We start from the raw sequence: 23419 nt of genomic DNA on the forward strand, positions 1-23419 counted from the left end.
GTGGGGGAGCGGCAGAAGTGAAACACGCCGAGTCCCCGCATCACTCTTGTTAGCGGAGAACATGAGTTCAGTGCAGTTAATCTCGGCCCCCTAAATCTGGCTTGTTGGTTCGGCTTGCTGTTTTTAGGCCCCGCCTGGCCTCCGTGCACTCGCTCTCCCTCCCCGACAGCGCCCAGAAGTGGGCCCGTCCAGGCCGGTGGCGCATGCGCCCCAGAGGCCAGGAGCCGCGGGGGCCGAACCAGCCCTGCGTGAGGGGTCAGCTGTGGAGGGCGTGGGAGCCTTCGCCGCCGGGAGCTGGCCCACCTCCGGCGTCCTGGCTGCCGGCCTTTGAGTGGGGAGTCTTCGCTGGTGACTGTCGCTTCAGCCCTCCTGCTGTGGCCGCGAGTCGGGTGAGTCTCGGCAGTCCGGGCCGTTCCGAGGAACGCGCTCTCGCTGCCCGCGGTGTCTGCGGAGGCCGCGGGACACCCACCTGCCCCTCCCCTCGACCCCTGCTCGCGCGCGCCCCGCCGCGTCCCGTCCCTCCCACCCCCTGCCGCTCTCGGAGGTTGGGACCTGGAAGGTGCGGCCGCTGGCCTTCAGGGTGGCCTTGGCTCTCAGCTCGCAGGCAGTCCCCCGAGTGGTGCACCGCGCGGGCGGCTGGGGGTCTGTCCCGGGCTCTGCGCCCACAGGCACTTGCTGAGGGTGCGCTGGTACTTTAGAGCATGCTTTGGCCTAGACCTTTCGCTCTCTGCGGCAGTCTGTCCCGCCACTCGCGAGCCTAGTGATCTGGGGCGGGCTCTTCCCCTCCTTGAGCCTCGGCTTCCACGCCTGTAAAATGGGTATAACCCACGGCCTCGATGGTGAGAAGGGAAGCCCTTCACAGTGCTTGACGCGGTGAGCACTCAATGAACTGTATGATTATTATGGTTGTCCTCTAGGAGTTTAGGATCTGCATGTGGAAGGTGGGGGCCTTGTTAGGGCACATCTCAGCTGCAGTGAAAGTTGCCACCAGTCTGTCTTGCGAAGTGGGAGTCCAGTGAGATCCTCGTCGGTACACTTTTCAAGGAAAGGACGCATTCAGATCCCTTTTACTGGGTTTAAAACTTGCCGTGCTTGTAGGTTACAGCAGGTGCTTTATGAAGAGTCAAGTAAATCCGAGTTCTGGAAACCTTCATTTAAAATTTTAAGTGCGTAAAAGAAGTTTGCCCTGGCAAACTTGTGTTGTGATGCCCCTTGTATCTGTTCCTATACATACAGACTTCTGCACTCGTTTAGTTTATTTCAGATGAGCCTTATTTTCGTCTTTTTTTTTTTTTTAACTATGTTGACGTGTGAACCAATTCTCAGATCTATAATCCTAAATTCAACATTTGGTAAACATTTATTGGACATTTACTATATGCGTTTACAAGAATATTCCCTCCCTAGCCTGTGTGTTCTTTGGGGTATATGGACTGATTTTTTCCCTCTGAAATTCAGGTGATTTGGCAGAATGCCCAGCATCTACTGAGTGTTCAGGAAAAGCTACAGCTTGGCCCATTCCTTAAAAACTGTGTGGTGGAACTTAAGAGCCCTATAGTCCTTTTGCCCAGGCAGCCTAGGGGTTGCTCTCAGTAACAGTGGGGCATGGTCTGTATTTGGGAGCACTAGTCACTCCATAGCATGTGTTTAGATTTGGTTACTTTGCAACTGCAAAGAAAAGGGTAGGGTAGGTAATATACCCTGCTATGTCTGCTGCCTCTGCTGAACATGGTGCACAGTTTGAAATAAAATTGCAGAAATATTAATTTAACTAATTCCGGTGCTTTCTGAAAAGTAGACTTTAAAAAAGATATGTTTTAGAAAGCATTAAGTTTACAGTTCTTCCTAGAGAACAGCTTCTTCAAACTTTGCCCAAGAGACTTTTCTGGACTCGTTTTTTGTTTGTTTTAAAATGACACTAGAAATTGCAGCTGTAGTATAAATTTCTTTCTGGTGCAGCCACCGAACAGCAGAATCTTTTGAAAGGAAACCCAAGTGGCATTAAAATAAGGGGTTTCCTCCTTGTGACTATATATTTGCTGAAATGTTATTTAGAATGCTTACTTTTCTTTCTTTTTAAAAAATTTTATTTATTTGACAGAGAGAGAGATAGCGAGAGCAGGAACACAAGCAGAGGGAGTGGGAGAGGGAGAAGCAGGCTTCCCGCCGGGCAGGGAGCCCAATGTGGGGCTCGATCTCGGGACCCTGGGATCATGACCTGAGCCGAAGGCAGAAGCTTAACGACTGAGCCACCCAGGCGCCCCTAGAATGCTTACTTTTCTTTACTAGAGTTAATGCATTGGTTACTCTTGGTTTATTTTCTAAAATTGTGCCACCTGGTGGCTGAAACCTGTCTATCATGGAATACTCATTAGGAAAATTTTACCTCAGTCTTGGTCGAATAAGGTGGAGTGACTAAAATAAGCCTATAATTTTTACGTGAGAGTACTGAACTGCTTCTAAACTCCCAGCTTACCCCCCAAGTAAAAGTTAAAATTGCTTTGCAGGGGCCTGTCCTCCAGTTATTGAAACATCGGCTTGTCACAGCTGAACATTTTTAAGGGTTTCAGTGGCTGTTGTGGTATAAATGTGTGCACACCTAAGGCAGTGGGTGGAGTTGAGGTGGGGAGGGAACCATTGTAACTGTGCCAAGTTAACCCTTTTGATGTTTTCTAAATGCCAAGGTAAAGGTGGGACTGAAGTTTTGTGTTTAAATGATAACAGTTTGAATGGAATTTATTCCTCTTTATTAGTACAAACACCCATGCATGAAGTCTTATCACAAATGAATGTTCCCTTCATCTTTGTTCAGCAGTGCGGCTGATGTTAATGATTTTGGTACTACCCTTTTGAAATTGTTTTGTGTATTTTTAGTGGTGACAAGTTTTTTATTCATTGACTGAATTTTATTTTTGGAAATAGGTTAAAATCATTTAATTGTGAACTTAGATTTGAGAGCAAACTTAAGAATGCAATGCAAGAATAAGCTGTGGCGTCCATAATTGATGTAGCCAGTCTCCTTGGGGTACATGAGGACAGATAACCGAGAACTTCACATAGCAGCCTGTTTCATTGTTGGACAGCTCCAGGAAGAGGACATCTGCCTTTGTTAACATTCACCCTTTGGTTTCCAGTCCTGTTCTGGGAAGGGCTTTGGAAACACCACTGTAAATTCAGTTCAGCCTTTCCCATCCCGTGACAGAGTATTTCAGATATACAAATAATACTTTACATATATCACACTTACTGCTCACTATTTCAGATGCTTCCACATATGTTATTTTAAACCTTATGACCACCCAGAGATACAGGTCAAGAGCGAATTCCAATTTACGGAAGAGACTTAGGTCTCAGATTAAGTAACCAAAGTGTTAGAATTTACGGACAGATAAGTCTACAACTTTTGATTGCCAATCCATTGTTTGTCTTAGTGAACCAGGTTGTTTCTTTTATCTGTCTCCTCTAATGTGAGCTTCCCTAAATTGGTAAATATTCCCAGTTTCATTAATGGCTTCCTGTTTAAACCTGGAGTCAAAGCCATCTTCATCCCGAGCACTCTCCCCAGATTTTTACATTGTCAATTATTTTGGACTTGATTGATCAGGACAAAAACAGTACTGTTCTTTCTCTTGAGGGAGACAGACTATTTCTAATTATACGGGATAATACTACATTGACTTCTTTGGAAGCTAGGCCAAGAATTAGTGTCTTTTGAACTTGTAGCCAACCAGAGGCTCTTTGGGAAATAATTTTTACTCTCTGTATTTATTTCTTCCACAAACTGCTGGGAAGGCATGTCTTTCCTGTTTTGAACATGGGAATGATCTGTCCTGGTGAGAGATTGCATTGGGTAGTAACTCTGCCACTTACTATGTGACCTGGGGCTTAGTTTTACTATGAAAGTGTGAGTAATGCATATTTGAACTACAAGAAGGCAATTTCTTATGGTTCTGCTGAATTTATAAAGGTACCTACTTGCTACAGTTATTGGAAGGATTCTAATAACTTGTGTCTAGCATGTAGTAAATGTTTCAACAAATTATTTTCTACCCTAATAATATAGATATATTCTTATGGCTTTGAAGGAATCTTAAAATAAGAATATGGAATATACATTTAGTTTTCTTCAGTTCGTAAGTTACTTTGAGTTACAATAATGCTGATTAGAATAGGCTTTTAAAGATGACTGCTGGAAGAAACCAGCACTCACATCAGCAGAACAATGCCATTGTTTTATAGCTGTGCTTTGTGGATTACACCCAGCAGTCTGGCAGTACACCTGCGTGAGCACCAATGGTTACATGAAGCCAGATGACACCAGGTGCCGGAAGGAAGTGTGGGCACAGGGTGGATCGAGGGAAAGAAGAAGAAGAGGGTATCTCACGAAAAAGGGTAGAGGAAAGAGGGGAATGACTGGCAAAGCAAGCAATTCATTAGGTAAGGGATTTGGTCAGTGTTTAGAACTCTAAGTTAAGTAGTAGCTTAGCTTTTTACCAAGAAGACTAGGAAAAGGAAACCATATGAAACCATTTTCTTCTTGGATATAGTTATGTAGGATAAGTAAGTAGAAGGGAAGATGTCTTATTGGCACCCTGGCTGGGCCTACAGTGGCATAAACTTTTGTAATAGAGGGAGGAAAAATATACATTGTGATATGTATGCATTTATAACTTACATACAACATGCATGTATTTATCTCAGCAGCCAAAGTGTCTTCTAAAGTATTTAATTTGCCAATTAACAAGGTAATTTCAGTACATTGTGAGCTTGTTTCTGAACTGTAAAAGCATGCATTTGAGGGCTGGTTGATAGAAATATGTAAAAATTTTTTGTCAAATATATTTACAAAATAAAAAGACATTTTCTAGGTGGCTAAGCAAGTATACATCTTCCTTCAGAAGAAAGTGAGGCTGAAATCAGATAACCAGATAACTAATAGGTGTAGATGCATAATATTGGTATAATATTAGATGATTTAAACTGCTAGACTAGATGAGATACCGTCTTTCTGAGGCAAAAAGATTATGTCATTAAAAAGACTTTGTAGTCAGTCGCAGGCAAACCAAACTTGAACTTGGCTGCATTTCCAATTTCCATTTCAAACACTTACTGGTGCACAACCGGCTGATACGAGATCTTCAGCTGTTGCGTGCTACGTGAGTGTGTGCGCGTGCACTTAAGTGAAGTCACTCAATGGAACAGTGATCTACTGATATTTTTATAAATTGAGGTCTGCAATAGTAGGAATACTATAATTCTCTGGAATTATTTGTTTAGATATTTTTAAGGATTATACTTGTGAGTGGAAGGTAGATAGGCAGTTTGAATTTCTTGAACTTTTTGGTATTAGCTCTGTTAAGGTACCATTTACATATAAAATTCATCCGATTGTAAGTGAGTTCAGTGATTTTAGTGAACTGCAGTTGTGTATCCACTACCACAATCCTATTTTAAAACATTTTTATCACGTAAAAATATTCCTTTGTGCCCAATGGCAAATAATCCTCACTCTGACTTTCAGGCCCAGGCAACACATCAGCTTTTTTTCTCTACAGTTTTGCCTTTTCTAGACATTGCACATAAATGGGATCATATAGTCTTTTGAATCTGGTTTCTTTCATTTATCTTGGTGCTTTTGAGGTTCATCCATGTTGGTGTCTGTATCAGTGCATTCCTTTTCATTGCCAAATAATATTCCATTGTCTAGATATACCACATTTGTGTGTCTAGTTACCAGGTTATTGGATATTTGGATTGTTTCCAGTATTGGCTATAATGAATAATGCTATGAACATTCACATACATGTCTTTGTGTACATATGTGTTTTCATTTCTTTTGGGTGGATTCTTAGGAGTGCGGTTTCTGTGGTCCGGGTCCTTTGGTAAGTTTGTGTGTAACTCCTTAAGACACCGACAAATTGTTTTCCTAAGTGTGTACTATTTTACCTTTCCACTAGCAATGCATGAGGTCTGTTTTCTCTGCATCCTAACTAATGCTTGTTATTGTCTGACTTTCTGATTATAGCTATGTGGGCAGATGTGTAGTTACCATCTCATTGTAGTTTTAGTTTGCATTTCCCTGTGACTAATGGTGTTCAGCATTTTTTCATGTGCTTAATTAACCATTCCTCTATCATCTTTAATCTGAAGTATTTATTCAAATCTTTTGCCCATTTTTGGGGTCCATTTTAAATGTTAGATTGTTTATAAGCATTGCTTAGATATTTTAGATAACAAGTCCTTTTTCATATATGATTTGCAGATGTTTTCTCCTAGTCTGTAGCTTGTAGGGTATTTATTTTTTAGAGCAGTTTTGGGTTCACAGCACAATTGAACAGAAAGTACAGAGATCCCATTTGCCGCCTGCACTACACATGCACAGCCTTCCCACTATCAACATCCCCCACCAGAGTCGTATGTTTTTACAACTGATGAACCTGCATTAACATGTCATTATCACCCAAAGTGTGGCTTGTCTTTTTCTTTTTCTTTTTTTATTATATGCATTATGAAATGCTCACCATGATAAATATATTACAATATTATTGACGACATTCCCTATGTTGTACTTTTACTCCGTCTTTTCATTTTCTTAATGGTGTATTTTGAAGTGAGAAAGTTTTTTAAGTTTGATAAGATTTTACCAAATTTTTCTTTTGTGAATTGTGCTTTTGACCTATCTAAGAACTCTTTGCCCAACCAAAGTCATTATTTTCTCCTAGGTTTTCTTTCTTGAAACTTGTAAAAGATTAAAACATTAATTGGTTCTTTTTTTTTGGTAATGTTTTCCAAGTTAAAAAGAATAGGTTAAAAAAAAGGAAGAGGTAAATAGTGCTTCATAACTGTGGCAGACACTTCAAAATAATGCTTTTCCTTTGACGTTGGCTGCTAATTTTCTACTTTGTGAAAGAACCAATTAAATTTAATTTCTGAGATTTCAGCTTCTTGCTTTCATTGTAATAATTGCATTTTATGGATATATCTGCTAAATTGAGAAACTTTTTTCCCATCTGCTTTTTGTTTCTCTTCATTGTTTAGTTGGATTTTCTCAGCCAGATATTAGGAATAAGAAAGCAGTCCATATGAATTGACACTAAAGTGAGATTGGCTAATGAGGCTTTAACTCCCTCAGAGGAATATACATTTTTAAGGGATTAATAAACCAATTCTCTTATTTTATAGAATTTCAACTGGACAAAATGAATTGTAGTCAATTTCAGGAATGTGGGGAAAATAATTGAAATCAGGCTTATTAATATAGGCTAGCTGTTTCTGCTGGAGCATTTATTTCCAGGATTGGGTCTCTTGAGGAGTTCTGCTTTTTTCTGAACCTGCAGGTTCTCCAAACAGCACCTGATGACTTGTTGAATCTGTTAAATTGTTGGATAAGGAAGCTGAGGCTCAGGTTTAATAATTTGCCTAAGGTCAACATTCTTTTCTGATAAAGCTCACTGCACGTTTGTACTGAAATAGTTTTAGGTCGCATTAACAAATACAGTCACACATATTCAAGACACTCTTGTATCCACAGGTTGCTCTGCTGTGCTCCGTCACCTCCTAAAGATGCATCCTGACTTATCTCCACACTTGCACACTGAAGAATGCAACGTCTTGATTAACTTGCTTAAGGAATGTCACAAAAATGTAAGAGTTCAGAAAAATGACCATAAAGCAAAAATGAAACTTAAGTACAACACACTGATGTAAAATGTTACCTCCACTAATGGAAAGGAATGATAATACAGTGGATCTTGGCTTACTAAAGATTAGTAACTGATGCTTGTGATTTTTCAGACACCATCTCCTTTCATGATTAGTAAAAATCAAGCGTGGTAGTTTGTTAGGGAACTTCTGAAATGATATGTAATAGTTAGAATCCACGTTCTTACAATAAAATACTTTCCTTTTTTAAATTACAGGGCACTAGAACGCTTATGTTGAATTTTGACTCTTCTGATCATAATGGAATTATTTTAAGATTTTTCTAAGATTTTCCTTGATGTCTACTATTCTGTGTTTAAAGGAGATTGAAACATTTTTTATAATAGATGTTAGCTAGATTTAAATTATGATTGTTCTAATTTGTCACGTTTGCTTACTTGTTAGTGGAATGGAAGTAAAATTCCATGGTTTGGACCAAAATAGAAAGGAAGCCAATTTTTGGAAATCATTAAATTAAGCTGATATTTTTACAGATGTCAAATATTTAGCTTTTCCCATATACTTGACATATGAGACAGTTATAAGGAGCATTTCTGTATTTCTTTAACTTTGCATGATGTGTTATTTTCCTCATGATATTCATAAACTGTACATATATCAAATTATAATAATAGTAAATATCATTTAAATGAGTAAAATTTAAAGACTAATGGTAAGGTGGTAAGTAACACCTGTGACCTGTGAAGTTAGATATTTTTGTTGGTTCAAAGATTGTTGTTTGACGGTAAACTTTAGGCAGACTCTTTTCAGCATACATCTAGATCAAGAATTGATACTGTCTTTTTTTTTTTAAAGATTTTATTTATTTATTTGAGACAGAGAGAATGAGAGACAGAGAGCATGAGAGGGAGGAGGGTCAGAGGGAGAAGCAGACTCCCTGTCGAGCAGGGAGCCCGATGCGGGACTCGATCCCGGGACTCCAGGATCATGACCTGAGCCGAAGGCAGTCGCTTAACCAACTGAGCCACCCAGGCGCCCTGATACTGTCTTTTTAACGTTAATCATTTTATGGGTCTGCACTAGTGTCTCATTTGGTTTTAGATTTATTTCCCTGGTGGCTGGTTTTTGAGCATCTTTTCATGTGCTTATTGGCCACTCATATAAAGTCTTTTGCCCATATTTTGTTTTATTTTTTTAATTTAAATTTTATCTATTATTATTATTTTTCTTTTGCCCATGTTTTAAAATTGGGTTGTTTGCTTTATTTAGTTTTAAGAATTCTTTTTTTTTTTCATTCGACACACAAGTCCTTTGTCTGATGAGTGTATTGTGAATATGTTCTCCTAGTCTGTAGCATCCTTTTTCATTTTCTTAAGGTTGTGTTTCAAAGAGCAGTTTCTAAGTTTGATGAGGTCTAATTACCAGGTTTTTTTCTCTTATTGTTTGTGGGAGGTTTTGTTGTTGTTGTTGTGGGTTTTTTTTTTTTCCTTCCAAGTATTTTTATATGTTTCCCGGTCACAAAGATTTTTCTCCTGTTTTTTTTTCTCCTGGAAGTTGTAGAGTTTTAGCTTTTACATCTAGGGCTGTGATTCATTTCAGGTTAATTTTTGTGTATTGTGTGAGGTATGGGCCAGTGTTTCTTTCTTTGTGGATAGTTGTTCCAGGACAATTTGTTGCAGAGACCATCCTTTCCCTACTGAATTATCTTGACCGTATCTGGCTGGGTCTATTTCTGGGCTCTCTAGTCTATTCCACTGATTTATGTGTCTGTTCTTTTTTTTTTTTAAAGATTTTATTTATTCATAAGAGACAGAGAGAGAGAGAGGCAGAGGGAGAAGCAGGCTTCCCGCTGAGCAGGGAGCCCGATGCGGGACTCGATCCCAGGACCCTGGGATCATGACCTGAGCCGAAGGCAGACGCTTAACCATCTGAGCCACCCAGGCGCCCTTATGTGTCTGTTCTTAACACCAGTTAATTCCAGTGTTATCTTAGTGGGGCCACCCTAGCCCCTTGACCGTTTTGTCCTCTTCTCTGTCCCCGCTCACTTGCACTGGAGTGATCATTCAAACGTAAGTTGACTCATTGTTCCCCTCTAATGGCTCCCTTTGCCTGCGGTTATCAAATCTAAATTTCTTACTTTGTGTTGTTTCAGGGCCTTCATGAACCTGTCCCCTACTCACCCCTTGCGCCTCACCACCCTCCTGCACCTCTTCTGCTTGCTCCTGTGTCCAGTTGTGCCGGAACGCGCTTCCCTCTTCTAAGCCTTTGTGCTTGCTTTCTCCTTGCTTGTCTTAGAGCCCTCCCCACTATCTCCGCTTCCTGTGTGCGAGACCAGGTCTCACCATCCTCCAGGTTTTATTCAGTGTCATTTGTTATTTCCTCTTCCTTTTCTCCTTTCCTGGCCTACATTCTCTTGGCGTAGTCGCTCTGTACTCCAGTAACCCCACACATAATACAGTTGCTACTTTAAGATAGTTCTCACACTTTTTGGTCTCACGACTCCTTTATGCTCTTAAAAATTATTGAGGACCCCAGATGACTTTTGTGTATGTGGGCTATAGCTACCAATATTTACGGAATTAGAAATTTAAAAAATATTAATTTACATAAAAATACAATAATAAATCCAATACATGTTAACGTAGTGATTTTTCATAAAAAAGATCTTATTTTCCAAAACAAGAGGGTGAAAAGAATGACATTGCTTTTGCAGTTTTGCAATTCTCTTTAATGCCTGGCTTAATAGGATATAGCCAGATCCTCCTATCTGCCTCATGTTCAGTCTTTGGTGATATTGCTGTCTGTGCGGCCTCTGGAAAATTCTATGGTAGCCTTGTGAGAGAATGCAAATGAACAAAACAAGATTTTTGATTATCAGGGAAATAGTTTTTATCGTGTACATGCTCTGGAAAGGTTTTGGGAACTCGTGGGTGTCTCTGGACTACACTTGGAAAACTACTGCTTTATAGCAATCACTTCATTAGCTGGCTCTTCCCTCTGACCATGTACTGAGAGTAGGGCCCAGGTCCACCTTCCTCACTGCTGTATCTCTAGTGCTTGGGACATTGTCTTCAAGGTATCAGTTGATTGATTCATTTATTCAATCAATTTCTCAGTCGGTTTGATTCTCTAGAAATAGACATCGCACACTAGAGGTTTATGCCATGTGTATATAAGAGAATTGTAGACCCCGGGCATTTCATAAACCAATTCCAGTGGAGCACTTTGGTTTTGTTTTTCATGTAATGTCACGAGAGTATAATTCTTCTTCGGGTTTAAATGTTGGAAAAGCAAAAAACAAAACAAAACAAAACTTCTGTCTTGGATTTAAAAATTAGATGTATGTCTATGGGATGATATGAGTCAGTGTAAACCAAACTATGAAATATTGCCTTACGTTCTGAAAGTCTAATCCTTTCTGTTAGTTCTGCTTCACCAGAAGGTGTGGGAAATGCATGGTTCCTGTTCATTTGTTGTCAAGGAAATAGTTTAAGAAAAATACATAAGAGATACTTATTCTGAAAAGGTCCTTAGGTAACCAGTAGGAGATCTTAGTTTACCTTAAATGCTTGCCAGAAAAAATAACCCATTTATTCACTGTGGACCAGAAAAGGACATTTACCGTCGCGGTGAAAGAAAGGACTAGCATGAGGCACAGTTTATTAATTACGTGTTGTCTGGTTTCCGTGAAAGCCTTAATTAGAAAGAAAAGGAAAAGGTGCTTATTATTACAAGTTCAGCACTTATGGCATGTCATTATAGGACATCAACATGCTGTCCTACCCGTTCCTTAAAAATCGTGATGTGCAAATACATTAATTATAGCCCGACTAAAATTTGTGTTCTTGACTTCAGTCTTCATCTTAATCTGCTTCATAGCATTCATACTTTTTGCCATGATAATCATCATAGGCCTTGAAACCATGAGATTTTTATTTTTGCTTTGCAAAGAAAGCAGACTTCGAACTTTACATATAAGTTTTCTTACATTGTGGATTAGTGGCTTACTTATGTGGCCCATATAGGCCATTTAATAATAGTGTTATGTGTTTCTGATGTATTTTGATGACATTTTGGATGGAGGCAAATGAGAAAATTAGTGTTGGCCCCCAGCATTTATCAGGTAATTCTTCAATGGGACAGAATGTTTGCTAGTGAAGAAGTCAGTGGTCCTGTTAATACGGCCACACTGCACTTAGATATCGCTCCCTGTGGTAGAGATGGCTGTGCTGTGATTTTCACATGCCATTAAAGAAAGGGCTATTAGAAAACAGAATTGTTTACACTCTGTCCTCGTGAGGTTTGGGCAGGTTAATAGGCTTCCCTTTTATCAAGGAAAAATCTTTTTAGTTTTCATTTCTACCTATACAGCGTTTATCCCTCCTTTTAGGAAGGCCAGGATAAGTCCGTTTATTTGTATATTTTATACCTGTGATTTAACTGTTTGCTTATTAACAGGATGGTGACACATTAAACCCATTTCTCTAGGAATAAGTATTTAAATTCTATGTGCCAGAGACCTTAGCATATTATGGGATGAAATATTTTACCCCTCTTCTTCCTTTTAGCACAGCATTCTGAAATATTTTGGTCATTGCAATGATCTCGATCGGGAGATGAGAAAATGCTTGAAGAAGGAGGTAAGAAAAGTGTTAGAGGATGAAAATGGTTGAACAGTAGAATAGAACATTTCTGAGCAATATTTAGAATACCATTACTAATTTTTATTCCAAATTTTAGTATAACAGGGAGAATTGACACTTTATATGTATGTTCTCCCCTAAAACCAAGAGGAGAAATGAAAGGACATTGCTGGGGGTTTTTTTGTTTGTTTGTCTTTTGTTTTTTTTTTGCATGCACATAAATGAAAACGACTTCCTTATTATAATCATTGTAACTCCTTTGGATGAATTGTAAGGGCTAGGAAACTGAATTTGTTTAGTAGAAAGACTTTGGTCAGTCAGCTATTAGCCATAGCAGGTAACTAACACTTTCTGGGCCTCCGCTTCCTCATAGAACGTGGCAGGAGCTAGGCTTGGGCTCCTCACAGGTTTAGAATTGTGAATTCTTCATAACCATGGCATGTATGAGACACACGGATCTAGTTTGACTTGGCCGGAAAGACTCATTTCCTGAACCCGGTTTTAGGCCATGACTTGGACTTGGGCATATAGCAGAGTGCTTTTGAAATCTTTAAATTTAACTCCATTTCTGTTTTGTACATCAGTTGTTTTATGTCCCAAACCTTTAAAAATCTGTAACTACTGAACACCTGCCGTCCAGTTTTCTTTCCTTTTCTATATTTTTGAAATTTTTTCCTATTAGCCTCATATTGAAAGGTATTAGTTATAATATTTGAGCTGTCCAGCATCTATCTTCAACTTTTGTATATTTCAATCTGAAGCTTTTTTTTTTCCTTCCCAGAATCCCTTTCCAGTGTCTTTACCATTTTGAAGAACTTTCTGGAGTTCTCAGTTCAGGGTGATAATTTTCTTTGCACAAATGTGTACATACAGAAGTGTTTTAAATTGACTTTCAAAGAGTTTTTCTTCCTATTTACATGTAAAGCTAGTTTATATGAAAACTGAACCTAGGGCTTTGTTCCCGTTTTAATAAGATGATGGGAAAAAGAAGCCCACACTACTTTATTCAGTACAACTGTTTATTTCTCACATGCTTTCAGTTGTGTCAGATCACTTTTTCCCTAAGTTTAGATTTTTTTCTTTTTCTAACAGTTCAGTAATTTTTGCCATTTTACCAATTGCAAAATTTTAGATTAGGCATTTATTTGAAATTTTCTTCCCAGGTGGTCCTGAGCTGTTAGTGACTATTAGGTAGAATGTTGTAGATATTTTTCTTACTTTGAGTTTGTTTTCATATAAATTCTGGATTTTCTCCTTGACTTATTTTCTAAGTCCTCTGTGTGGTTTTTATGTCGGTAAATTACCTGATTTATAAATGTTTTTGTCTGTTCTTTCCTCCTTCAGTCCTCTGAACCTGCACTCATTTATTTCCTCTCTGCCTTTAATGCTTTCTAGTTGACCATTTCCTGCCTTTCACATGCTCCTCTAACCATCTCCTTCATGTACCATTTGAGTACTTCATTCCTTGACACTTTCAACTAGAAAAAGGGTCTGGCCAGTTCCCTTAGCCTCTGTTTGCTGCTGTGTCGCTGCTTTTGTTCTTTCTATCGAAATAATCACTAATACTACTTTTGCAGCATCCTGTTTTGTCCCTCTTAATTTTTCGATTCGGTTTGGTTTGGTTGTGTTGTTCACTGAAGTTTTGTGAATAACATCGTGTTCATCCTTTTTTTTTCTTTTATTCAAAGGCCATCTGGACTCCCTTTGGGGATATCTTAACATACATTTTAACATAGATTATATTTTTAATTTGCTCTTTAACTTATTATTTTGGCTGCCTACAAAGTATTATCTTCTGAAGATTTACCCTTACAACCCTCTTCCCAACCCGATTGCTGGAGGCAGTCCAGTATATGTGATTAAAGATAGATACCAAATGTTTTTCTCAGAGTAGGTATCCCTCCATGTTCTAGAACAGTGCCTTTTTTTAAAAAAATAGTTTTTAAAGTGATGAAATGCTCTTTCCCCCTGACAATCTTAGGAGGAAAATTAATGTGTGACAGATAAAAGGAATGATTTTGGTTAAAGGGACCTGGTGTTTCATCTGTAATTTGAAGTGGCCCTTTGATGAAGAAGAAAAAAAAGTTTGAAAACTATCATTCCAGAGGCTATGTTAGAACTCTTCAATCAAAACTTTAGATCTAGAAAACTTCTGAGAGATGATCTAGCCTAGCTCTTCTTATTTGAGGTTATGGGACCCGAAGATGCAGTAAGCATGAACCTTCCCAGCACTGGCTCAGAGGTCCGGGGCAGGGGACCCAGTTGAGTCCCTACTCAGCTCTCTATCATTGATTTTCATTTCTGCGGCCTTTTTCCATATCTCTGGCTCCTAAAAGATTTTGATGCTTAGTTGTTCACATATACTTAGTTTTTTCAACTTGAATTTACTTTTACTTTTTTCCTTTTTCCATAGGGACCCTTCATTCACTTTTAAAATATGTCTATCGGTGTATATAAGCATGTATATATATCCATACAAAAACACTTATATTCACATTTCTCTGCTTTAAACAGTGCTTTTTCTAAGTGCCAGGCTGTGTATTTCCTGTTACTTATAACCTACTGGCCAGATCCAAATACTAGGCTGAAAACCTCCAAGGTGAAAACTGCACTTAGATCCAACTGACTACAGAAATGTAGGATTTGGAGAGAATCAGGTTTGATGACTATTCATAATGAAAAGATCCTGGGAGGTTCAGCTGAATATAGGTTTCCATGTGAACTAATAGGATAATATGGTTGCCAAGAGCCAATTACTCTTGATAATATTTATAGAAATAAAATGTCTAGGTCATAAGAACTAGTAGGTCCTCCATAGCCCACATCTGTCAGACTGTGTGGAACACTGTCTTTAATTCTGGTTGTGATATTTTTTATAAGGGATATTGATATTAAAGCACCTTATAAAAGGTAGCTATTAGAAGGCAGAAGCCATGTTCTATGAACCTTTGTAGAAATCAGCAATGTTCAGCCTAAAAAAGGTAGTAAGTGGATTTTCTGTAATCAGATATTTGCAAGAAGAAATAGAGGGCAGTAGGAGAATTTACAGGGAAACACTTATTGGTTCAACATTAAAAAACAAAAACAACCTTTGGAACGAGTAGAAGGGTCCAACAATTAAACAGGCTACCTCTCAGGTAGTTAGCTGCTCATAGCTAGAAGTGTTCAAGCAGAGGTTAGATGACTTCAATGGATTGTGAGTTTCTGCAGAACAGGACAGAACTCACTCATCTTAAATATTTACTGAATTCATATTTTGGGAGAAAATTAATTCAGTAAATATTTGTGCACCTATTAGGATGTAGGTGCTGCACTGTGTTTGCACTTTCAGATTCCGTGAAATAAAAGACAAAAAAGAATTTTATCAGCAAAAACTATTTTGCAAATATTTTAAAATATTTAACTCAGCTGATATAAATGGTAATATAATCTGCTGTCTCTTCTCTCCCCCCTTCCTTTTATTTTCCAGTACATGGAAAAGAGGACCAAGAGCAGGGAGCATGGCAATGCGATGCGAAAAAGACTTTTTAATCCTGCAGAGGAATCTGAAAAATAAATTAGAGGCATACCTCGTTTTATTGTGCTTCGTTTTATTGAGCTTCGCAGATAATGCATTTTTTTCAAATTGAAGGTTTGTGGCAACCCTGCGTCGAGCAAGACTATTGGTGCCCTTTTTCCAACATCATTTCTCACCTCGTGTCTCTGTATCACGTTTTGGTAATTCTCACAATATTTCACACTTTATAATTACTATCCTATTTCTTATGGTGATCTGTGATGTTACTATTGTAATGATTTTGGGGTGCCGCAAAGCATGCCTGTATAAGACAGTGAACTTAATCAACGTTGTGTGTATTCTGACTGCTCACCAACCAGCCATTCCCTCGTCTCTCCCTGTCCTTGGGCCTTCCTATCCCTTGAGACTCAACATATTGAAATTAGGCCAGTTAATAATCCTACAGTGGCCTCTCAGTGTTCAAGTGAAAGGAAGAGTCCCCCATCTCTCACTCTAAGTCAAAAGCTAGAAGTGATTAAGCTCAGTGAGAAAGGCATGTTGAAAGCCAAGATAGGCTGGAGCCAGGCCTCTTGCACCAGTTAGCCAAGTTGTGAATGCAAAGGGAAAGTTCTTGAAGGAAATTAAAAGTGCTGAATGTGTGTGCCAGGGAACACATGAATGTTAAGAAAACGAAACAGCCTTGTTTCAATGGTCTGGACAGAAGATCAAACGTCCCCTTAAGCCAAAGCTTAATCTAGAGCAAAGTCCTAGCTCTTCAATTCTGTGAGGGCTAAGAGGTGAGGAAGCTGCAGATGAAAAGTTGGAAGCTTGAAGACGTTGGCTTGTGAGGTTTAAAGGAAAGAAGCCATCTCTATAACCTAAAAGTGCTTGGTGAAGCACTTTGGGCTGATGTAGAAGCTGCAACATCGAGACAAGACCCTCCACCTGCAAAAAGATTATGACTTGCTGAAAGCTCAGATGATACGGTTAGCACTTTTCAGCAATAAAGTATTTTTGAATTAAGGCATGTATGTTGTTCTTTAACATAATGCTATTGTACACTTAATAGACTACAATATTGTGTAAACATAACTTTTATACATGTTGGGAAACCAAAAAATTGATTTGACTTGCTTTGTTGTGTTGCTTTATCTTGGTGGTCTGGAACGAAACCTGTGGTATCTCTGAGGTTTGCCTGTATACTTTCCCTGGATGCCTTGGCTGAGAGAAGACCTAAAGACTCTTGGTTGATAACCAAAAGAATCTTACCTCATTTTGTCTCCAGAATCTTTTGAATGGAAAGTGACGCATGGAGAAATACGGAAACCCTGATGCTGAATATTTTTTGGGCGGAACCTTAGGTACTCTCTCTTGTCTGCCAATATATCTGACTTCCAGCATGTTTCTTCCCTTGGCCAACAATCAGTTAGCATTGGCGTAACTTATCTCCTTCAATAAAATAATTGACTTGAATGATATTTTCTCTGTTCTCTTAGACTTTCCTGGAATTAGGGCAAAATGGTCCCATTTGACTTTCCTTTTTGACGATGTGGTGATTCTGGAGCTTAAACATTGAAGACACAAGCTAGGGCAAAAAGAGTTTGGGAAGTCCCAGCTGTGTTAACAATATGAAAACGACCCAACTTTATCGTTCCCAGACTCATTTCCAGCAGGCACCCCCGCACCCCCAGTGCCCTTTCTGCCAGGTGTTTCTGAAACTGGCAGCAATCGATGTCACCAGCTTCCTGCCACAGCCACAGCAAGGGCTTGTCTTCTTGTCAGATGAGGTGTCAACAGACTGTGAGCTGTGAGCTCCTTCTAGTGAATTCTGTGTGTATGTCCAGAATGAGGCCTTGCTGACGTCGGTGTTTAGTAAGCGACTTCCCCATCATCAGAGGTGTTCAAGAGGCTGGACATTCACTTAGCAGGGTGGTTACACAGGATAACAGGCATTTGATGAAGGGACAGAGGAAGAAGTAGAATTAGTTCTGAGGGCCCTTTCGAGACTGAGATTTATGAATATTTATGCAGCTCCTTCCTCCATGTCAGTAGTACAAGTACAGAAATGAGACGTTTTGCCTTTAGAAGCTTGTAGTAAACTGACGAGTTGACTATGACAATATGTTGTGGCGCCACGATGAGGTAGCTGTCGTAGAGAACACAGAAAAGGCACCTATGCCTGGCCTTCAGGAAGAAGGAGCCATTCCAAGAAAGCTACTTAGCAAGGTGACCTTTGACAAACAGTGAGAACGGAATACATTCTGGGGAGCTTCAAGTTGTCTGGCATGACTGGAATGTGAGGGCTCATGGTGGAGGAAGATAAGAAATGGCTTTGAATTCATTTGGAGTTTTTCTCCAGTGTTGTGTGACCAGTTGCAGATTTCAATATGGGGATTGGTGATTTGTGGAGGGGCCTTAGTTGGAAGGGTGATATGTTTTGATTTGTATTTTAGTAAGATTTTTCTGATTATAGTTTGGGGGATAGATTGGAGAAGGGAAATTACACCCAGGGAGTCCCATTCGATTTTTGCCCTAACTTCGGTGGTAAATGAAGACCTGAAATAGAGAAGTGGCTTGAGGATCCAGACGAGTGGCTAGATTTGAGGGGAGTTTGAACACAGAATCAGCATGGCTGACTAGGAGGTCTCGGGCACTTGTGTCTGCATGCTGCTGGGGCCCTGCCCTGAGTGGGAGGGGGTGTAGCAGAGGTGCGTGGTAAAGTGCTGGGTTTGAAGTGTGCGCAGAAGACCCTGGGTGGAGGGGGCTTTCCAGCTTCTGAGGATGCACATCTAGAACGTAGTAGTCGTCTGGACGAGAACAGAATTGGGAGACAGCAGCTTGCATGTGGCCACCAGCACCCTGTGGGCCGGTGTTGGTTGTGGGCCACCAGAGGTGGTTTTTTTGTTTTGTTTTTAAAGATTTTTTATTTATTTGTCAGAGAGAGTGCAAGAGAGCACAAGCAGGGGGAGTGGCAGGCAGAGGGAGAAGCAGGCTCCCCGCTGAGCAAGGAGCCCGATGTGGGACTCCGTCCCAGGACCCTGAGATCATGACCTGAGCCAAAGGCAGAGACTTAACCAGCTGAGCCACCCAGGCGTCCCCCACCAGAGGAGTTTTATAGAGCAGGATGAAACTTTGGGGTCACTTGATTTTTTTAAAATTCCACATTTTGGTAGAACATTGGACAGTCTGTAAGTTTTGTCGACTTCTCACCCTAAGACCCCTGAACTCCCCAGAGGTATCGATAACTGACAGTTGGGTGGGTCATCTATACATGTCCATCACTATTTCAGGACAAGAAAAGGAGCCCCATATATGGAGAAGGAGCAGGCATAGAGGGAGAGGGCAAACCATAGAGAATGGTGCCACCGAGTTCCCAAAGGGTTCCAGAGGAGGGAGTGTTACTGGAGCAAATAGGGTCGGAGGCGCCCTTTGAGACTTTGGTTACTCTTTCATCCCTGACCTGAGAGCCGCTTCCCGTGGCGAGGAGGGGGCAGGAGCTTATGGGGAGCTGGAGGACGCAAGCATATTTGGAAAGGCTTGGCTCTGAAGGGAAGGACATTGTAAGGTTGAGAGAGGGCCTTACAAAATCAAAAGGAAATGGTGAGTGACACTTGGGAACTGGTATATTTGAAAAGAATGCTGGATAGGAGGGAGGGATTGATGTGTGGAGTGAAGTCTTTGAGGATGCAGAAGCGAGTGAGATTCAGGGCCCTTGCTGACAGGGATGCCGTTTTTTTCCCCAGAAAACTAACGAGAAACTGAAAACTTAAAGCACCATAGGAAATGTAAAGTATTCTTTTCGGAGAGCAGTAAATACCTGTCTGCACTGGATGCACTGCTCTCACCCAGGCTCTGTGTCTGCTCTTTGAGGACCCAAGTCTTAGACACACTAACATGGTTACCAATAGCTAGTCGTATGCTGGTAAATGTTTAATAACTGGCCCTGACAAATGAGCATAAAAGACACGAATTTGTAGCATTTGCCATTGTCTGTGGTGGACGCCATCCTGCCAAGGCAGATTTCAAACTACCAAGCTGACAGTCACCCAAGTGGAGCTGGGCAGACGTGCTCACGGGAGGCTCTCCTGAGCTGGTCCTGGCGGCCTCTAGTCGCCCATGGCACGACACTACCGTGCAGAAGGAATGCAGGAAGTCGTCCCTGATTGCCCACTAATGGCCACCTCTCCCACAGCGAGCATTCTGTCATTTGGAAGTACCTGTCACCGAAGATGTATACTAACGCAAGACCGCCGGGCCTTCGGCGACAGAGCACCTGTAGTCCACAACTGCTGGAGTTCACAGAGTCTGCAGGGGCATGTCATTCTGTGGAAGAGTGAGGAACCGTATGCCAGGTGGATTAGGGAGAAAATGGGACCTGCCTGTGCCTTGATGGTTGGATTTGTGCCCCAGCGCTCGGCTGTCTGCATCTCTTTCTTTTGGGATACCGTGCATGACCTTCTGGTTTAGGACATGTCACCAGCTGCTTTTCTCAGCCCTCTTTGGGTCAGCGTGAGATCTCACAATTTTCTCCTTTGCAGAGCAAGCACATTTTCTTCCTGGAGATTTCTTTTTTTTTTTTTTTTTTTAATTAAAATTTTTTTTTTACTGCCACTTGTAGTAGGAGACTAAGAGGCTGGAGGGAGATGAGGTGGGAAGGAGCAGAGGTCCTGTGTCCTCTTGCCTTTATCAGGCACCTGGCACTGCGTTGAGTGCTGGTGCTACAGTGATGAACGAGCTGGACCTAGTCTGGGTGAGGGCTCATGTCACGAAGGACCACCTAAGTCCTGGTAAGGAATTTGGGTTTCCTTTCAAGGGCTCTGGGAAGACACTGTCCGGTCTATGCAGGATGCAGAGTGAAGTGATAGATGGACTTCACTTTGTGTGGATTTCTAGTGGCTTTGGGTCATAAAGGGTCATCTCTTGAAGAGCTCAGGCCAAGGTTTTCCCGAGAAATCTAATTTTGTAGACCGCGTGAGCCCTGATTCTCTGTTCATGACAAATTTATTAACGTTTTACTGTAAGAAACACGACACAATGTTACTTAGGAGTGAGGATAGAAAGTTGAACTTCTTCTGACCCTTCATAAATGGAGTTTAAAATCACTTTAATCTCCATGGAGTTTTTGGCTCAAAGCACAGGGTTTGTTTCCCGACAAAGAGTTTGGGGTAAACTAATAAAGGCAATGTCGTTGCCCTGCCAGGTGGACACACCAGAGAGCTTTCTGTGCTTAGCAGAAGAACAAGTCCCTACATCCCAGGGAAGCTGCCTTTGCCACCACACTCAGATGGAAATTGGTGCCCTTTAAATGATATTCAGATATGGCACATCCTGCCTTACTCCACAGTCATGCCTGCCTCGCCCAGTGAAGTCACTGAAGGAGATGGTCCACAGTGGAGAGCGCAAGGGGAGGCAAGAGGAAGGCTTGTAGTCATCGCTCTCCCGCCTCGGTGGTATTCTAGGTGGGGCAGGTGGCCTAGGCTGGAGGCCAGGGGGCCAGTCTCCTTCCTCCAAGTGCAGCTAGTCACCCGGGTAGACAGGACACTGAAAGTGAGACTGAGGGTGGAGAGATGGGGTGGGAGAGCAAGCTGGCTGAGCTGCTCTCACTCGTGGAACACTCTGGCTCAGTGTGAACCACCTCCGACAGCGTGAGGGATGAGAGTGCCACACGCATGTGCGTCACCTCTGTTCAGCTCGCTAACACTGCCATTCTCTCTGTAAAAGAAACATCTCAAATTCACAGAAGTGTACAGACTCTATGAACACCCGCGTACCCACCCTCCAACTTTATTAACTTGGATATCTTGCCGTGTTCGTTTCAGGTTATTTTTTTAAATAAATGATGCATTACAAATGTGGGTGAACCCTTCTTGTGTGTCTTACCCCAACCCCCCATGTATGATTTTGTACTTCTAATATATATGTAAGTATCCATAAACTGTATTATTTTGCATGTCTAAATATTTTACTTTGAAGTTGGCATGATGTGTATAGCCTCCCGTAGCTTACTTTTTTCACAGTTATGTTGATAAAGGAAGCTCTTCTTTATTCATTTTATCTGCTATGTAATATTCCATTGTATGACTGTACCACACTTTATGCATTTTCCTGTTGCTGGTCGTTTTAGATAGCGAATTTTTGCTGCTATTAAAGTGCTTTCACTAGTATTCTCACGTGTCTTCTTGTACAGTCTGTGGGAGTGTCTCTTGAGTATAAACCTTGGATTTTGTTGAGCTGTAAGGATACATCTTCAACTGTACTAGAAGTTTCTAAATTATACCACAAATAGTTGCAGACATACAATTAATCCATCTTACTGATACTGAGTTGTTTAAATCTGTGAACATAGTATATCCATTTTTTCAGGTCTTTTATGTTTCTCAATAAATTTTTATGATTTTTAAATGACAGTCATACATCTTGCTAGATTTGCTCTTAAATGGTACTTTAAAAATTGCATGTTCTACTCTACTATTACTGGTATAATACAGTTGATTTCTTTATATTGATCTTATATTCAGAAAGCTTGCTGAATTTTCTTAATTCTACTAGTTTATAGATTGTTAGGACGTCCGTGCCGTGTGCCTCTCTGTACTGCTGAAATGGGGAAGCCGAACACTGCCTTTTCTCAGATTCTCTTACAGTTAGGCTGTAACAAATTAGTGTCCATTCATTCCGGAGACTTGAATTTGAAATGGGCTTGAGCTGGAGAGAGGGAGGCTGTCCGGTGTTCGTCTTGCTGGTGTGGATCGTGGTGGACATGGCGCAGCTACGGGGCCAGCAGTTTTTGCTGTGGTTTCCCCTGTTTTTGCCAGGCAGCTTCTTAATTGTATCAGGAACCTAGACTCAGCTCTGCAGTGTGGCTTCGGGAATTGTTGATGAAGTTCTCTTCACCCCTTCCAGTGCTTCGGTAGATTATGTAATACCTGGTAGTAAATACCTTTCTGCCATTACATGCGTTATACGCATTACACTCTCTCCCTTTTGACTTCCTATCGCTTTACATCTGTGCGCTGCCTTCTTGGTGATTTTCTCAAATCTGTTTTCCAGTTTATTAGCTCCTCTGCTGTGTCTTCTCGGCTGTTTCAACAACCATCAAGTTTTTAACTGACTGTTAATCCCTTTCTAGAAGTTTTATTTGATTCATTTTCAGATCGACCTATTTTCGTAAAGATTTAAAAAATATTTTTAATTCTTTGTTTTATTTTTAATAAAGTTTTCTTCAATAGTTTATATTAATAGTTCCATTATTTGAAGTTTTTGATATCTAACACTTCTGCTTGTTTGTGGTCTCTTCCTTATGGCAGATTATTTCCTTATGTGTTTTACCTGACTGTTAGTATATCTCTAGTTGGTTTATTTAACTGGACTTCTTGTACAGTGACTTGAGAGCTCTTGTATTTGCCTCTGCTAGGTACCCCAGAGGTGTTACTGACTCAGAGGCACCTTTTGTGCTGATTGTGTTGTTTAGGGACTCCTGGACCACTTGAGTCATTACTCAAGTTTAGGTGTGGGAAGACTCATGGTTATGAATTCTGGGTGAAAATTCTTTTTTCTTCTCAGAGCCCAAGATAAGTCAGGCTTTACTCTGGTCTCCCTATGCTGGTGAGTGGATGGATGT

At 40.7% G+C, this 23419-nt stretch overlaps 1 protein-coding gene across 3 annotated transcripts; it reads left to right on the forward strand.

The window, feature by feature from the left end:
* The first annotated feature begins 153 nt into the window (after positions 1-153).
* CMC2 (C-X9-C motif containing 2) lies at positions 154-18532 on the forward strand. 3 transcript variants are annotated; one of them, XM_035024734.1, is made up of 5 exons: positions 198-389; positions 5853-5882; positions 7532-7644; positions 12231-12302; positions 15775-18532. In XM_035024734.1, exons 3-5 carry the CDS (start codon positions 7564-7566, stop codon positions 15859-15861), a joined length of 240 nt encoding a protein of 79 aa, XP_034880625.1. In that variant the 5' UTR covers positions 198-389; positions 5853-5882; positions 7532-7563; the 3' UTR covers positions 15862-18532. The 3 variants fall into 3 exon arrangements, with proteins under 3 accessions (XP_034880624.1, XP_034880625.1, XP_034880626.1); XM_035024735.1 differs by lacking the exon at positions 5853-5882 and having other exon boundaries at positions 199-389; XM_035024733.1 differs by lacking the exons at positions 5853-5882; positions 7532-7644 and having other exon boundaries at positions 154-389.
* The last annotated feature ends 4887 nt before the right edge of the window (positions 18533-23419 follow it).

This window comes from Mirounga leonina, unplaced genomic scaffold (assembly GCF_011800145.1).
Source record: "Mirounga leonina isolate KUSES-001 unplaced genomic scaffold, KU_Mleo_1.0 Mir_180, whole genome shotgun sequence".
In the NCBI taxonomy this organism is placed as follows: domain Eukaryota; kingdom Metazoa; phylum Chordata; class Mammalia; order Carnivora; family Phocidae; genus Mirounga; species Mirounga leonina.

Excerpts from the sequence above, each read along its gene's own strand:
- CMC2 (XM_035024733.1), top strand. The coding sequence starts at position 204 with ATGCGCCCCAGAGGCCAGGAGCCGCGGGGGCCGAACCAGCCCTGCGTG. Across the intron at positions 390-12,230 it reads CTGCTGTGGCCGCGAGTCGG|CACAGCATTCTGAAATATTT; the intron begins GTGAGTCTCGGC and ends TCTTCCTTTTAG. Across the intron at positions 12,303-15,774 it reads GAAAATGCTTGAAGAAGGAG|TACATGGAAAAGAGGACCAA; the intron begins GTAAGAAAAGTG and ends TTTATTTTCCAG.